This window comes from Cyprinodon tularosa, unplaced genomic scaffold (genome assembly GCF_016077235.1).
Source record: "Cyprinodon tularosa strain WSP-4 unplaced genomic scaffold, ASM1607723v1 ctg327, whole genome shotgun sequence".
NCBI lineage: Eukaryota > Metazoa > Chordata > Actinopteri > Cyprinodontiformes > Cyprinodontidae > Cyprinodon > Cyprinodon tularosa.
The window spans coordinates 418,590-434,108 of NW_024039038.1; the positions used below are offsets into that span (position 1 = coordinate 418,590).

General features: G+C 36.0%; 2 protein-coding genes across 2 annotated transcripts; both read left to right on the top strand.

The window, feature by feature from the left end:
• Positions 1–1,785: 1,785 nt before the first annotated feature.
• LOC119788843 (extracellular calcium-sensing receptor-like) lies at positions 1,786–7,304 on the top strand. The gene is made up of 4 exons (XM_038293502.1): positions 1,786–2,007; positions 2,178–2,472; positions 4,184–4,307; positions 6,397–7,304. The coding sequence occupies exons 1-4, from the start codon at positions 1,790–1,792 to the stop codon at positions 7,302–7,304; spliced, it is 1,545 nt and encodes a 514-aa protein (XP_038149430.1). The 5' UTR covers positions 1,786–1,789.
• Positions 7,305–8,364: 1,060 nt separating this feature from the next.
• LOC119788833 (extracellular calcium-sensing receptor-like) lies at positions 8,365–11,734 on the top strand. The gene is made up of 6 exons (XM_038293489.1): positions 8,365–8,717; positions 8,864–9,152; positions 9,311–10,120; positions 10,204–10,431; positions 10,529–10,652; positions 10,727–11,734. Exons 1-6 carry the CDS (start codon positions 8,518–8,520, stop codon positions 11,644–11,646), a joined length of 2,571 nt encoding a protein of 856 aa, XP_038149417.1. The 5' UTR covers positions 8,365–8,517; the 3' UTR covers positions 11,647–11,734.
• The last annotated feature ends 3,785 nt before the right edge of the window (positions 11,735–15,519 follow it).

Below are 15,519 nucleotides of genomic sequence, written 5' to 3' on the forward strand. Positions count from 1 at the left end.
TGTATACGAGTTCACTCCCTAACAGTTTTCGATAAATTCTATTATACAAGTATCAAGCAGAAGCTAATGGCGAAATTCATAATGATCTGCTTGTGAAAGAAAACCTCTTGGGTTATCTTCTAGCTCTGGAACATCTATTCACAGAGCTATATTGGCAAAACAGTTCACACACAAAAAAAAGATCGGAGAAATAACCCCACAGCTAGAAGAGGCTACAGCTGGCCTGGGCTAGATATAGAGGCTAACTACAGAGGACTGAATGAGGTTGGGTGTAGATCTGATAGGTCCCCTGGGCAAACATAGCAATGAAGGTGGGGGGAAGGCTGTGCTAGTTAGGAAGAGGACAGCAGTATATCATTGAAGACCACCAGGTACGCAGAGCAGGGAGAGGATTTGACTGGCTGGGATTATTGGGGGGATATGAAAGGAGAACTGCTAAGGATCAGAGAAGCTTGCTGGGCAGACCAAGTGTAGGAGTGAGGGTGAGAGGTTTGGGGCTGGCGTTGTCTGCGCTGAAGGTAGAACAATGAAACAGCCCTCCTAGGACTAAACTAAAACAGCTTTTTAAAATCCACCCACAAATCTCTTAAGAGCATCCCCATTTCACCCTTTGTCAACATTAATTTCTCTTTGTTCCATTATGATTAAAATCAAGCTTTGACTCCTCTCTTATCCTGGGGAGTATCTTATGTATGTGCCTACGTAAATACGCAGTCACGTACATACCTGAACATCAACTGGTAGTGGGTGAGGGCTAGCGCTAGTGTTTGTAGGTAGATTGTGTATTGGGATTCAGCTAACATTCTTATTTAAATAGGGTTGATTTTGCAGTACTTTTGCAACTCTTGTCAGTTATACAAGAAATTTTGCAATACTATTCAGGATCCAACACTCGACGATTAACTCCAACCTACTGTAGGATATTTGGAACTCAAGTCTCAGGAACAATATTATATTATTTAATCAGGTTTAAATAAGCTGATAAATGTAGATTTTTGACTTTTATTACAGATGGGTTATGACCAATATTAGTCCACTTGAATTCCTTGCATTTCCCTAATTGAAGTAATGAAAAAATAGGGAAGAATTTCAGCAAAGACTTTTTTTTTTATGACTAGGTTGAAAAACTCTTTTTAGTTTTTACATAAAAAACATTCTTCATTGCACAATTGCTCAGATAATTTTTAAAAGGTCGTGCTTTTTAAAACCCTTTAAGACATTCTTTATGCTTTTTTTGTAATGATACAAACCATAAAGTGAATGCTTAATCTCATCTGTGAATTTGCTGTGAAGCCATTACTTAATATTTAACTGAGCTATTCACATTAGTTTCAATCATTATTTCCTGATCATAACTTTTATCATAACATATTAGATAGCATTTTTTTGTAAGACGTGTGTTACAGTAAGCAAGTTTAATTTTTAACAAATTTTTTTCCTAGTTAAAACTTTATCATGCAGTAAGGCATTTTGGGAGCTATTTCGGAACTTTCTGAGATTCAAATGTGTATATAATGTACAATGAATATTAAATGTGCAAATACTGTCAATAAAAATGTTACATTCAAACTATCTGATTTAAATTAAAGCTTTCACATGTAAATGGTTTTGTACCTTTAGTTGCATTTATAAGGTTATTTACTTGTCCTCACCCCACCCTGTGTAGTATGTTCAATCATGAGTGGGTTTTTTTTGTTTTTTTTTTTAAAGGTCATGGAAATTAATGATGTATAAATTGTGGTTAGGGATTTTCAGCTGGTCTCTTTCTTTCAAGATGGCATCCATGCAGATGTGGTCACTGCAAGGATTATCTGTTTTTTATTGGTTGACAGTGGCATCTTATCCTTATGCCGAGGAACCAGCATGCCAACAAATAGGGGATGTGGAAGAAGCAGAGCTTATTAAGAATGGTGACATTATGTTGGGAGGAATCTTCTCTTTCTACAGCAGCTGGAAAAACATCCAGGAAAACTATGAAAAAAAACCTCAGCGACTGCAATGCACCAGGTGAATAACAAAGCTATTTCTCTAAAGATCATTAATCCATTGTCCTTTTATATCTTGATGTTTTTTTAACACATTAAAACAAGTCATTTAAAAACAGTATTATTTATGATTTTTTTTCTATTTAAAAAATGTGTTTTATAATTTCCTACTTATAGATTTTCTGTCTTAAGTTTAAATTTCAGAGACTTCCAGTTTGCACAGGCCATGCTCTTTGCCATTGAGGAAATTAATAACAGCACAGAGCTCCTGCCAGGAATTACTCTGGGCTATAAAATGTACGATACTTGTGGTTCTATTGCCAGAAGTGTGAGAGTTGCACTGGCATTACTCAGTGGTAATGAAATTGAGGCTTCACCTGCAAATGCATGTAGAACGCCTGCACAAGTACAGGTGATAATGGGAGAGACCTCTTCCTCTCCTAGTGCAGCAATTGCCACGGCTGTTGGACCCTTGCGGATCCCAATGGTGAGTTAAAGGTAGAATAACCTTTATATTGTTTTTGTAAAACTGAATTATTTACATAATATGTATGTATTTCTTTTAGATCAGCCACTTTGCAACATGTGCTTGTCTCAGTGATAAAACTAAATACCCCTCATTCCTTAGAACAATACCCAGTGACTATTATCAGAGCAGAGCCCTGGCCCAATTAGTTCAATATTTTGGTTGGACTTGGATTGGTGCTCTTAGAACCAATGATGACTATGGAAATAATGGCATGTCAACATTCATAGCAACTGCACAGCAGCTGGGTATATGTGTGGAATATTCTGTATCATTTTTTAGAACAGATCCATCAGACAGAATACAAAAGATCATTGAGATTATTAAGACATCTACCTCAAAGGTCATCGTTACTTTTCTTTCCAACATGGATTGGGATGTGTTGTTACATGAGTTCTCTAAAAACAACTTAACTGGCTACCAGTGGGTGGGAACTGAAGGCTGGATTTTTGATTCTCAAATTGCAGCAATGGATACAAATCATATTCTAGATGGTGCTATCGGTCTTTCCATCCCTAAAGCACATGTAAGTGGAATACAAAAATTCATGTTTGATGTTAGGCAATTGAATTCTTCGAATAGTGTCTTATTTAGAAACTTCTGGGAGGCACTTTTTAGCTGTAAATTCAATCAGTCAAATTCTGGAGAGATTGAGAATGAATGTACAGGAGAGGAAGATTTAACCCAAGTGGAAAACAGCTTCACTGACATGTCATTGATGCCCATATTCAACAATGTCTATAAAGGAGTTTACGCAGTGGCCCATGCTCTGCATGAAATTCTCGACTGTAATAAAACATGTCACAAGAATGTCCAGCTAAATTCCTTAACAGTAAGGTTACCCTTGACTATACTTAGTAATAATACGATATCTGAATATAATTTCTAAAGAATATTTCTTTATCAAACCTTGCTTTGTACCCATCTAAATATTGACATCTATTTTATCATTTTTTAATTAAGATTTTACAGCATTTGCAAAAGATTCACTTTAAAACAAAGGAAGGAGAAGATGTTTATTTCAATGAGAATGGAGACCCACCGGCTAGATATGAAGTAATTAACTGGCAACCAACCAAAAAAAACATGGTTAAATTTGTCAGTGTTGGAACATATGATGCATCTCTACCTAAAGATAAACAACTCAATGTGCATAGTTTGTCTTTGATTTGGGCTAAAAACTCTCTTCAGGTAACAGAGTAAAAACTTCTTTTACTGTAGCATATTTTGATTCTGTTTATTACTCTTTGTCTTGATGCATGAAAAATAACATTTGCATTTATAGGATAAGAATTGCTCCAAAACATAAAACATTTATATATACACATATTCACACACACACACCAACTTGTCTCACTGTTTTTATGGGTTAATTCATTTCTGACCATTCTTGTGGGGGCCGGTTCCTGGACCCCACAAACAGTGGTTTATCCCCATAATGTGCTATTTTTCTGGAAAATGGGCCACACAAAGTATCAAATGTTCAAATACAAGAACGCACACATAGACACCCCTACAAGTGTGTGCGTGTGTGTATAACTTTATGTTAGGGTAAGGGCTAGGAATATACTGATAAGGGTTAGGGTAAATGCCAGGGTTAGGCATGACTGCAGTAACTAAAATGACTGTAAGTCAATGTAAAGATATTAGATGTGTGTATTTTCTTTTGCAGGTCCCTGAGTCAGTTTGCAGTAAGAGGTGTCCTCATGGAACTCGCAAAGTCCTCCAGAAAGGAAGACCTGTCTGCTGTTATGACTGCGTGCAATGCACAGAAGGAGAAATGAGCAACATTACAGGTTCTGTATCACGTAGGGCTACTGGAATTTGAGAAATACAACTGTATTACTTTACTGGGATTCTTAAATGACGGATCTAAGTTATTTAAGAACAAGAGAGATTGCTTTGGAAAATTTACTAAAATCAGCACCGTGGATATGCAGTAAAAGAATGTGCTATACATTTCCTTTCTAACTTATTAATTATGTAATGTAACAATATTAATGGAATCATTGATTCTTAAGGTGCGTTCACACCAGAAGTGAAGCTTGCAAAAATGTTGACAGTTTTATCTGCTTTTGCTTGCCTTGATCAGGCCAGCTGACAGCTTTCTAGGGTCAGTTGCCCTATTTCATAAAACTTTCTGTATTTTATAATGGATATTTTCAACCCATCTATTGAATTTAGTGCAGTAGTTGTTTTCTGTACTTCATAGGAGAACAGCAAGCACTGCTAAATATGGCCTTTTTGACCTGCTGTATATTAGCCAGCCCCTAACATTTATTCCCCTTTCATTGTAGGCGTTAGAATAGGTTAGATATTTGGGAATTTTTTGCCCTCCGAATCTGTGGCAGTTCATTTTTTCCATCTCTGAGAAAGGCTTCCTTTTTGCCATTTCAAACATTCACTCAATCAAAATCAGTCTTTTTTGTTGGCCACAGTGCAGGATCATTGAAATTAAAGGCGGGATCCGTCTCTTAGCCACTATGCTCAGACTCTCTGATCGGGCAGAAAGTCCCTCCACTTGCACTCTTATTGGTAGGGATGGCTCCCTCCGTCTCCTCCTCAAACACATGTTCCCCCCCACCCCCAAGGCTGCAACGCCTCAGCTGGCTCTCCTGCTCCGCACCGTCTTTCACACTGCACCTGGAGCTTTGCCATCTTTCTACTCTTTTGGCTCAAGGCTTAAGTATTTTTATAAAAGAAAATGTGTTTTTTTCTCCCTTACACTAGTTAGCGGAAGCTATACTTTATTTTGTATACACAGAGCGTCTACAAAACAAAATTTCGATGAATAAAGCTTTCCAACAGTGAATGAGCAGCTTGGCAGTGAAATTAACATTTCTATTTATAAAGTGCATCAGTGATCAAAACGTACAGTGTAGGAGAAAAAGAAAACTAGTTTAAGAATTAACTGCCCCCTGCCCCTGTAGCTTACAGCCACATCTAAACCCTGACTAGATTTTGCAATGGGAATGTATCCAAAAGTAAATTTTTTTTTTTACATAATTTGCTCAAATCGTGCCATTCATCTCCCTAAATTTGCCACCATCACCTTCCGCAGCTTTGATTTGCTTTGCTTCATTCCAGATTGGCCCTTCTAAAAATAGATAACACGGGAATCCTTCGCTCCAGCTGTGAAATTCACATTTGGTGTGAACGTACCATTAGAACTTAAAGTCTCTTCTATCGGAGACAGATATTTTTTAAGTTGTTAGTCAAGTTGGTGTTGCTGCAAGCCAGGCTTTTCATACTAGTCCAACACATTGTTTGCACATAGCTGAATTATAAATTTCTGAACACATATCTGATTGACACATACACCATCAGTCTTCAATAAAATGTCATATTCTTCATGCTGACAATGTTTTAAGCCTGAGGACTTGTTGATATGAAGGTGTTTGCATTTTTTATCTTTTAACATATGATTTGCTGGAGCGGTAAGATATTTCCCCCTGGAATTATCTGGCCTGAACCCCGAAAAGGTTACAAGGTTACAAGTTTATTGTAAATGCTAAAAAACAAACATTCCCATGTATTAGATAGACGACTAAATACACACAGCATACTTTGTGCACACAATAACAAGGTGTGATTTGTAAAATTGTGTATATATAAAACCTACTGATGGTGATCAGATGGCCTGGTTGCGCTAGAGTATGGTAGCCTTGTTTCTGTCAGTGAGCCCCAGGGCAACTGTGGCTACAATGTAGCTTGCCACCATCAGTGTGTGTGTGAATGGGGGAATGACTGAATGTAGTGTAAAGTGCTTTGGTCAAGTCCTAGATACAGGCCATTTTAAAATATATAATATAAAATATAACTAAAGCGTTTTCACCCTACACTGGAATATTCCTGATAAATAATAAGCTTATCATTTTTTTGCAGATTCTATCACCTGTTTAAAATGCCTCCCAGACTTCTGGTCAAATGAGGAAAGAGATGCCTGTATAAAAAAAGAAGAACTGTTCCTGTCGTATGACGAAATTATGGGACAATTACTAACAGCAGTTTCTTTAATTGGTACATGTATGACTGCTGTTGTGGCAGCTATCTTCTTCAGACATCGGAAAACACCACTTGTTAGGGCAAATAATTCTGAACTAAGCTTTCTATTGCTCTTCTCTTTGAGTCTGTGTTTCCTCTGTTCCCTGACCTTCATCGGCCAACCCTCTGAGTGGTCCTGCATGCTTCGTCATACAGCTTTTGGAATCACCTTTGTCCTCTGCATCTCATGTGTTCTCGGCAAAACAATAGTGGTTTTAATGGCATTTAAAGCCAAAACCCCAGGTAGACATGCCAGACAATGTTTCGGCCCTGTGCAGCACAGGTTCAGTGTTCTGGGTTTTACTCTAATACAAGTTGTCATATGTATCCTTTGGTTAACAATTTCTCCCCCTTTCCCAATCAGGAACTTCAAGGAATTCAAAGATAAAATTGTTCTGGAATGCAATTTGGGATCCACAATTGGTTTCTGGTCTGTGCTTGGATATATAGGGCTTCTTGCCATGCTGTGTTTTATCTTTGCTTTCCTGGCTCGAAAATTACCTGACAATTTTAATGAAGCTAAACTGATCACCTTCAGCATGCTGATATTCTGTGCGGTGTGGATCACCTTTATACCAGCATATGTCAGCTCTCCTGGGAAGTTCAGTGTGGCTGTAGAAATCTTTGCTATTCTAGCATCAAGTTTTGGATTGCTAATTTGTATATTCGTCCCAAAATGCTTCATTATCTTACTTAAACCAGAGAAAAATACAAAGAAAAATATGATGGGAAGGGGGTCACAAAAATAGTTTTAAAACATTTAATTCATTTGGATCTTTTTTTTTCTGCATATGTAATAATTTATATTGTAAAGTTTTTACTCACTACTTATACACAAGGGCCATAACAGCGCACCTAGTTATGGAGTGGTACAGATACGGTGCCATACTGTATACTGAAAACAAAAAAAAAAAATGGTTATAATATTTTTAACTTAGTATAATATCTGATGTAGTTACACCTATTGAACACAAGATGGAGCTTGTTGTGCTTGTTGGTGTAGTTATTTCTGCTTGATGACCATGTCCAAAGAAAAAACTAAAATGCATTGACATACAGACAACTCTGAAATAGTGAGCAGAAACAGAAAAAAATATCAAGGTTACTAAATATGCAAATGACATGTACTAATTCTAACTAAAATGTATTAATATTTGACCCATTGGGTGCAAAATGCAAAATTCTCTTTCCCCTTTATTACTAGAAACTGCACAGTAAAGACCACCCACTAAGTTGTAAACAGATGTTTTTCCACAATCCAGCAGCAGATGGGTCCTCAGCCCTCTGCATACTTATTGCCAACCATTTTTACATTATTTTGATGTAGACTGCTTTAGATAGCTTAATTATTTCATCTTCTTAACTTAAGGATAAAATAATTTTATTTGTGTAGCCCCAAATAATTTTTAGTCGTCATATATGCAACTTTAAAGTAAACTTTTTACCAACTCGTTACTTCTGTCTTTAAGTAAAATTTATGTTTTTTGGAGTCCTGACCTGAAACTTCTTATGACCTGAAGAATCTTATGTTTAGGGGAAGGACAACCTTTAAACTCAAACAGTTTGAGGTTGAAAATGTTTAATTTCTATGAGGTCATTAACAAAAAAAATTGCTTAAAAAAAGAAATGGACACAAACGAAAGGAGTTGTTAGATTGCTGTAATGCTGTTTTTATTCACTATTAGGAAGTGATATGTGATTTTTTTATAGCCTTTTTCACTCAAATGTAAAACAAATAATTTTTGTTTGTTAATAATGGTCCTTTAAAATTGTTAAAATGTCTTTCTACCGAAACACATTTTAAAAGTTGTATGAATAATTTTAGAAAAGAAAAGATCTATTTTTTGTTTTTAAAAGTTTGTACTGTCTCTTGAGTGTAACTTCTACAAACCCACCCCCGTATCCCACTGTGTATAAAGCCCTGTCATGATAAGTAGAGCTGATATCTAATAGAGAAGAAATATGCCGCTGTTCAGGCTGCTACTGATGGTTGTACTAACAGGACAAGGGAAAATGGTTTGTCGGCTCAGGGGAGGAACGCAAAAGCCTGAACTAGAGCAGGATGGCGATATTATCATTGGAGGCATTTTTTCATTTCGAACAGGCCAGGATTATTTTACGGACACATTTCAATCAATTCCAGGCTTCCGAACCTGCAACAAGTATGGCTAAGCTTGTATTTTTATAGTTATCAACTGTAAAATCACCTTGTTTTTTCTCTTTTTAAATGAGTTATAGAATAATGTATGTTCTGCTTTATATTCATATTGCTGGGACTTAGATTTCAGTTTGTTTCATGTGTTTCCAGTTTCAATTTTAGAGAATTCCAATTTGCCCAAACAATGATTTTTGCTATTAATGAGATCAACGCAAATACTGAAATACTTTCTGGTCTGAAACTTGGGTACAAGATCTATAACAACTGTGGGACTATGGACATACTGAGAGCTGCGCTGGCACTTGTAAGTGGGCTTAAAGAGGAGGTCACTGATGAAGGCTGCACACACGCAAAGACAGTGCAAGCAATATTAGGCCATTCAGGATCAAGTCCTACCATTGCCTTTCTACAGATAATCGGAAGGTTTCAAATACCTGTGGTAAGTTAAAAACAAAACATTCATAAACTACCAGTGAGTTGTCTGGGTATTCTGTTAATTATATTTAATTGCAACAATAATGCTCAGATGCTGAATTAGTTCTACAAATGTTGAAATCAGAAAAAAATAATGAAATATATTTCTTTGTTATAACATAGATCAGCCATTTTGCTACTTGTGCCTGCCTGAGCAATAGGAGAGAATATCCAACGTTTTTCAGAACTATTCCAAGTGACTTTTACCAAAGCAAAGCTCTGGCAAAGCTGGTCAGGCATTTTGGGTGGACTTGGGTTGGGGCTGTGGCTGTAGATAATGAATATGGCTTGAATGGAATTGAGGCATTTATCCAAGCTGCAGAAGACTATGGAGTATGTGTGGAATACTCTGAAGCATTTTCCTCATCTGATCCACCCCATGTTGTACAGAGAGTAATAAACACTATAAAGCACTCCACTTCAAAGGTCATTTTAGCTTTTACTTCACACATGGAAATTAAAATACTTGCCTCTGAGTTGCACAAACAGAACATCACAGGGATTCAGTGGATCGGCAGTGATGCATGGATCACAGATTCCTCCCTTACAGACAGCGAAGGACACACAATTCTGGTTGGATCGCTTGGCTTCACTGTTGCCAAAGCTGAAATCCCTGGCCTAGAAGAACATCTGAGGCAGCTTCATCCTTCACAGTTCCCAAACAGCCAGTTTGTTAAAGATTTTTGGGAAGAAGTGTTTGATTGTTGTCTAAATGAAACTGGGAACACACAAAGAAAGCCCTGTAGTGGCTTGGAAAGTTTGAAAACAGTTGAATCACTTTTCACTGACGTTTCTGAACTCAGATTTACTAAAAATGTCTACAAGTCGGTCTTAGCAGTGGCTCATGCACTTGACATGATGTTTAAATGTGATGATAGAGGATCCTACTCTAACAGCAGCTGTTTTGATCCCAAGCACATAGAGCCATGGCAGGTGAGAAACATAGAGCTTATTGTTATATATTATGTCATTTACGAGACTACGATTTAGTTTGTACCTCTATTTTTTTTTTGCAGATCTTGCATAATCTCAAGAGTGTAAATTTCACCACTCCGGATGGGGAACGAGTTTATTTTGACAATAATGGAGACTCACCCGCAAGATATGAACTTGTAAATTTAAGAATGACATCTAGAAGAATCATGAAAGGAGAAACTGTTGGCATTTATGATGCTTCTTTTCCAGATGACCAGCAGTTCATTATGAACAACATCTCAGTAGTGTGGGCAAATGGTTTGTTAGAGGTAGTATTTTCTGTGTGTTTCAAACAATTTGATGAGAGCGGATTGTTTTGTTGTACAATGCTATATAATGTTATTCAATTATCTTTTTATCTGCTAGATGCCCGTGTCAGTCTGCAGTAAAACTTGTCTCCCTGGAACTTATAAAGTCCTCCAGAAAGGAAAACCAATCTGCTGTCATGACTGCATACCCTGCTCAGCAGGCGAGATCACAAACTTGACAGGTAAGCTTAAGATTTAGAGAATCAGTCTATAGTTTTAAGAATCCATTACAAGTTTTCTTTTCTTTGGTTTTCAGATTCATTGCAGTGTCTTAAATGCCCTCCAGAGTACTGGTCAAACAGCCGAAGAGATGCCTGCATTCCGAAGCCAATTGAGTTCTTAGCATACAATGAAATCTTGGGGACAGTGTTGGCAATATTTTCTCTATTAGGAATCTTTTTAGCTATGATCACAACACTAATCTTTTTTACCCACAAAGAGACCCCATTGATAAGAGCTAACAACTCAGAGCTAAGCTTCCTGCTGCTTTTTTCCTTGACCTTGTGTTTCCTGTGTTCTCTAACCTTCATAGGGCGCCCCACTCAGATGTCCTGCATGCTGCGGCATACAGCATTTGGCATGACCTTTGTCCTCTGCATGTCTTGTGTTCTTGGAAAAACAATGGTGGTTTTAATAGCCTTCAGGGCTACACTTCCAGGCAGCAATATAGTCAAATGGTTCGGGCCGACACAGCAGAGACTTAGTGTAATATCTTTCACACTTATACAGGTTTTGATTTGCATACTTTGGCTAACTATAAGTCCTCCGTTCCCTTTTATGAATTTTGCCTTCTATGAGGATAGAATAATTTTACAGTGTGATCTTGGTTCAGCCATCGGATTCTATGCTGTTTTGGGGTACATAGGATTTTTGGCTGTTTTATGCTTTGTACTTGCTTTTCTGGCTCGGAAGCTACCAGATAACTTTAATGAAGCTAAGTTTATTACTTTCAGCATGTTGATATTCTGTTCAGTCTGGATTACATTTATTCCAGCATATATCAGCTCTCCTGGTAAGTTAAGTGATGCTGTGGAAATATTTGCTATTTTAGCTTCTGCCTATGGAGTTCTGCTCTGCATTTTTCTGCCAAAATGCTTTATAATATTGTTCAGACCAGAACAGAACACCAAGAAATGCATAATGGGGAAGACTGTCAGAACGGATATCCAATATTAGTCTGTCAAAAATGTGTTTAGAAGTTGTGTTGGCACACTAATAATACTGTAATTTTAATGATTGCACTGCTATCTGATGAATAAATACTTTCCCTTGGTAAAGATGTTTGTTCATTTACCTTTAATTTAAACCCAATCCCACATCACATTAAGACAAAGTGAGTAAAGAATGTTTGAAGGTTTCCCTTCGTTTCTAAAACAGGTGAAAATATGTTTGTATGCACAGACCAGATCTTCAATTCAGCAGAGAGCATGAACAAACATTTTTTGCATGTGTGCGTTCATTAACATGTAGATGATATTTTAATGACCAAGCACAGCAAATTCATGGGTGGAAAATATTCGAATGTAAACCTATACCATGTGCAAAGCAATTTTTCAAATCTCAAACTCAAGTGCGGTCAAGTTCTTACAACTTTTTTAGTAAAAAGCAAAGCTAAACTGATATGGACAGATATCTGCTGTCATTTTTGCATTGGAGGCATTAGTACAATGCCAGGTGCTAAAAAAAATGTGGAACATAAGAAATAACAACATAAAATTATATTAAAAATGATCTACACAAGCTGCCACAAATTCCCCCAAGGGGATAACTAGAGGAAAATGGACTGTAGATAACTTAAGACAATTATGAAGCCATGGAAAACATAAAAAAACCATGACCTAAAGATAACAGAAAGAATAAAAAATATAAAACTAGACCAAGGAATAAATAAATACCAAAAATGTTAAAGTATATAAAAAGATAAGTATATAAATCTTGACAACAACATAGAATAACATAAATGACAACATAACTGAGAACCCAAAATGAAAACTAAACAGAACCAAAATGTCCAGAGAAGTAGATCATGTCATAGATAGGCAACAAGGTGCACAATAAATATAATTTTCTATTAACATTATTATTATTTTTTTAAAGAATTATCATTTTAATCTCCATCTCCATGGCTTTGAACCTTATGTCTTTTATAGCCACTTTCAACTGCCTTTAATCATTCAAAATTAAATAAACGTTACACTTCTTCAAATTCTGGAGGAAAAGTACACAAATTGTCTTCTTTGAGTCTCACATAATCTTACACAATCGGTTTTGCTCCAGTTTATCTAAAACAAATGGTGCAAAACAAATTAAAAAACTTTTAATAAAATGCTCTCCTTTTTTATGTTATTTATTTTCCGTAACAGTAAAAGTCTCATAGATACAAACATTTTTGTCAAATTTCGTAGGTACCCCATCAGCACTTTGCTTAGCAATACATTCCACCTTCAGGGTTAAATTTCAGCCCAAGCCTCTCTGCTGACTATTTTGTTACCACTTTTGGCAAATTCTGCAAAATTTTATTACAGCCAGGTTGAAAATAAGAACTGTGTTCACATTTCTGTTGTGAAATTCATTCAGAGACCAGATGGGGCTGTGAGCTACAGTTAAGGCTGCAGCAGGGTCAAATTTTTTCAAATTTTATTTGAAATTATCTTTTTTTTTTATTCTGAAAGATAGTAAACAGATCTATAATTACAGGAATCTGTTTCAATAAGCAGGTTTAACAAACTCTGTTTCAAATTCTCAACTCTAAATTGATCTAGCCTAATGTTGGGAACTCTGAGTTTTTGGTTTCAGCTGCTGTGAATTAGTTCAATCAACTCTAAGCAAATCCACTCAGATTTGAACATGTGCGTAACAACTATGATAATCCGTTCAGTGGAGAGCCGTTTCGATGAGGCAACATAACGATAGCCAAAAGGAATTGCCAATTTCATTCAACTAGAACTAAAGGTTTTAATGCAAAAATGGAAAAAAATTGTTTAAAAGATTGAGAAGCAGCACTACAGCAGCAAAGGAGTGTGAGAAGGAGTGGAAGAAGGTTGGTGCTCGAGTTAATGTGGACGTTTATATGAGGTCTTCTATGGCAGGCCTTTTTGACATTAAAAACACTCTTCTCTCTGTTTTCAGATCACTCAAATTGGATTCTTCCTTGTGGAAATCATATTTCTAGTCAGAACTGTAATGATAGATGTTCTAAATTAAATTTTTGTAGTAAAAGCTGAATTTCAGAAGGTAAAAAAACAAAATTTAATTAGCACTTAAAATTTCTATATATAGAAATATTTAAACTTTTTAGTGGCCATTATGAAATGTATCAGCTTGACTAAATATGTATTTATGATACATCTCTTCTTAGTCAAAATAATACAAATGACCTGAAAAAGATTAACAGAGATCTGAAAATAAATTCAACACAGCCAGAATTTTATTCTAGATGTGAAGAATGTTATTTCATTTTTGTTTCAAATGGTAATTTTGACAAGGATTTTCTTTTTTTTTTCAGTTATCAGAAACACATAATCAGCTAAACTATTTCATATCAAAATGGCTTACCATATTGTAACCACAACAACATTTGGGGTTTATTTCTTGAAAGTAGTAGATCAATATTTAGGTAAAATCACCAGGCAGCAGGAGATTATTAAGTCTAAAAACGTTCTAATAGGTAGTACCTGTTCATTATCTCATGTAGTTCCTCAGTTGGATTCTGTCTTACATTATACACTTAATGCTAAGTGTCTGTTTCAAGCCGCTTTGGATGTTATCATCCCAATAAATGGCCATTACTAGCGGTTATTATTCCCATAGAATGTCTTCAGATTGTGCTTCCTACATACCAGTACACTGCATAAAAAGTGTGATTTTCGTCAATATGCGGCACTGTAGATTGTCGTGGAACTTCAGGTTAGCGGCAGTTTACGGCAATTTGCAGGCTTCGCCGAAAACTCCCGTAAATTGTCAGAAATTGACGTGGACTTTCTTAGGCAGTGTTCCCCCCATGCCTCCCCCCATGGAATTCTAGGGGAGGCTTTAACATGTAAATGAACATGCTGTGAGCTATACAAATGCAAATCAGGGAGCAGGGGGGGTTTTACTCCAAGTGACATTTTTCTAAGAGGTAAGAAAATCTCTGATACAAAGAGATCCGGCTCAGTATAGCCTCTTACATTTTAGCTTAAATTGATTTATTTAATTAAAGTATAGAGACCAAAATAGATCTTTAGCCTACAGAGCAATACATTTAAAGCAGTAATTATAAAAAAAAAAAAATGCATTTAAGATAAAAAATAAAATGTTGTCTGTCAATATGCTCAATTCACAATTACTTAAGTGGAAAAGTTTCAAGAAATGAGTCTGAGATGATTCACTTTATAACATGGAGCATTATCCTGTTGGAAGTAGCCATCAGAAGATTGGTACACTGTGGTCATAAGGTCCGGCCAGGTCAAGATCCGCAATTGCAATCGCACCAAACAGGAAAAAGAGCATTGACAAATTCCGGTTCGTCAAATTAAAATATAGCAGCAACAGATCGGTGACTAGAAATTATAGCACAATTCTTATATATAAGAAAAAAAATCTAACACTGTTTATTTAAATGATTGGATCCAAACTATTGGTTATTCACCAACGAGGAAGCAGATTTCTCATCTCCATCAAAATATTTATTTTATACCGAGGGACTTAAAGTTTAATCAAATCCATTCAAAAGAAACTTCTTATTACAGAAATGAAAAGAGATGCTGAGTTTGGGAGTAGAGAACAAGTTCATTCAAAAAAAGCAGTTTTGAATTATCCTTATCCCCGTTACAAAAATCTACAAAAATATATATATATATATATATTTGGGCAGAAACTGAACATATGCTGGATGATGGTGGAATTTTTTTAATATGTCATATTAAATTAAGTGCTCACAGGGTTCATAAAGGAATGAGTGACTCTAATTTAATGCTATTTTAATGCTATTAGAAATTATTTTAATGCCATCAACAAGAACCATGTACACAAATTATTAGTGTACATGAAATATATATATGTATATAT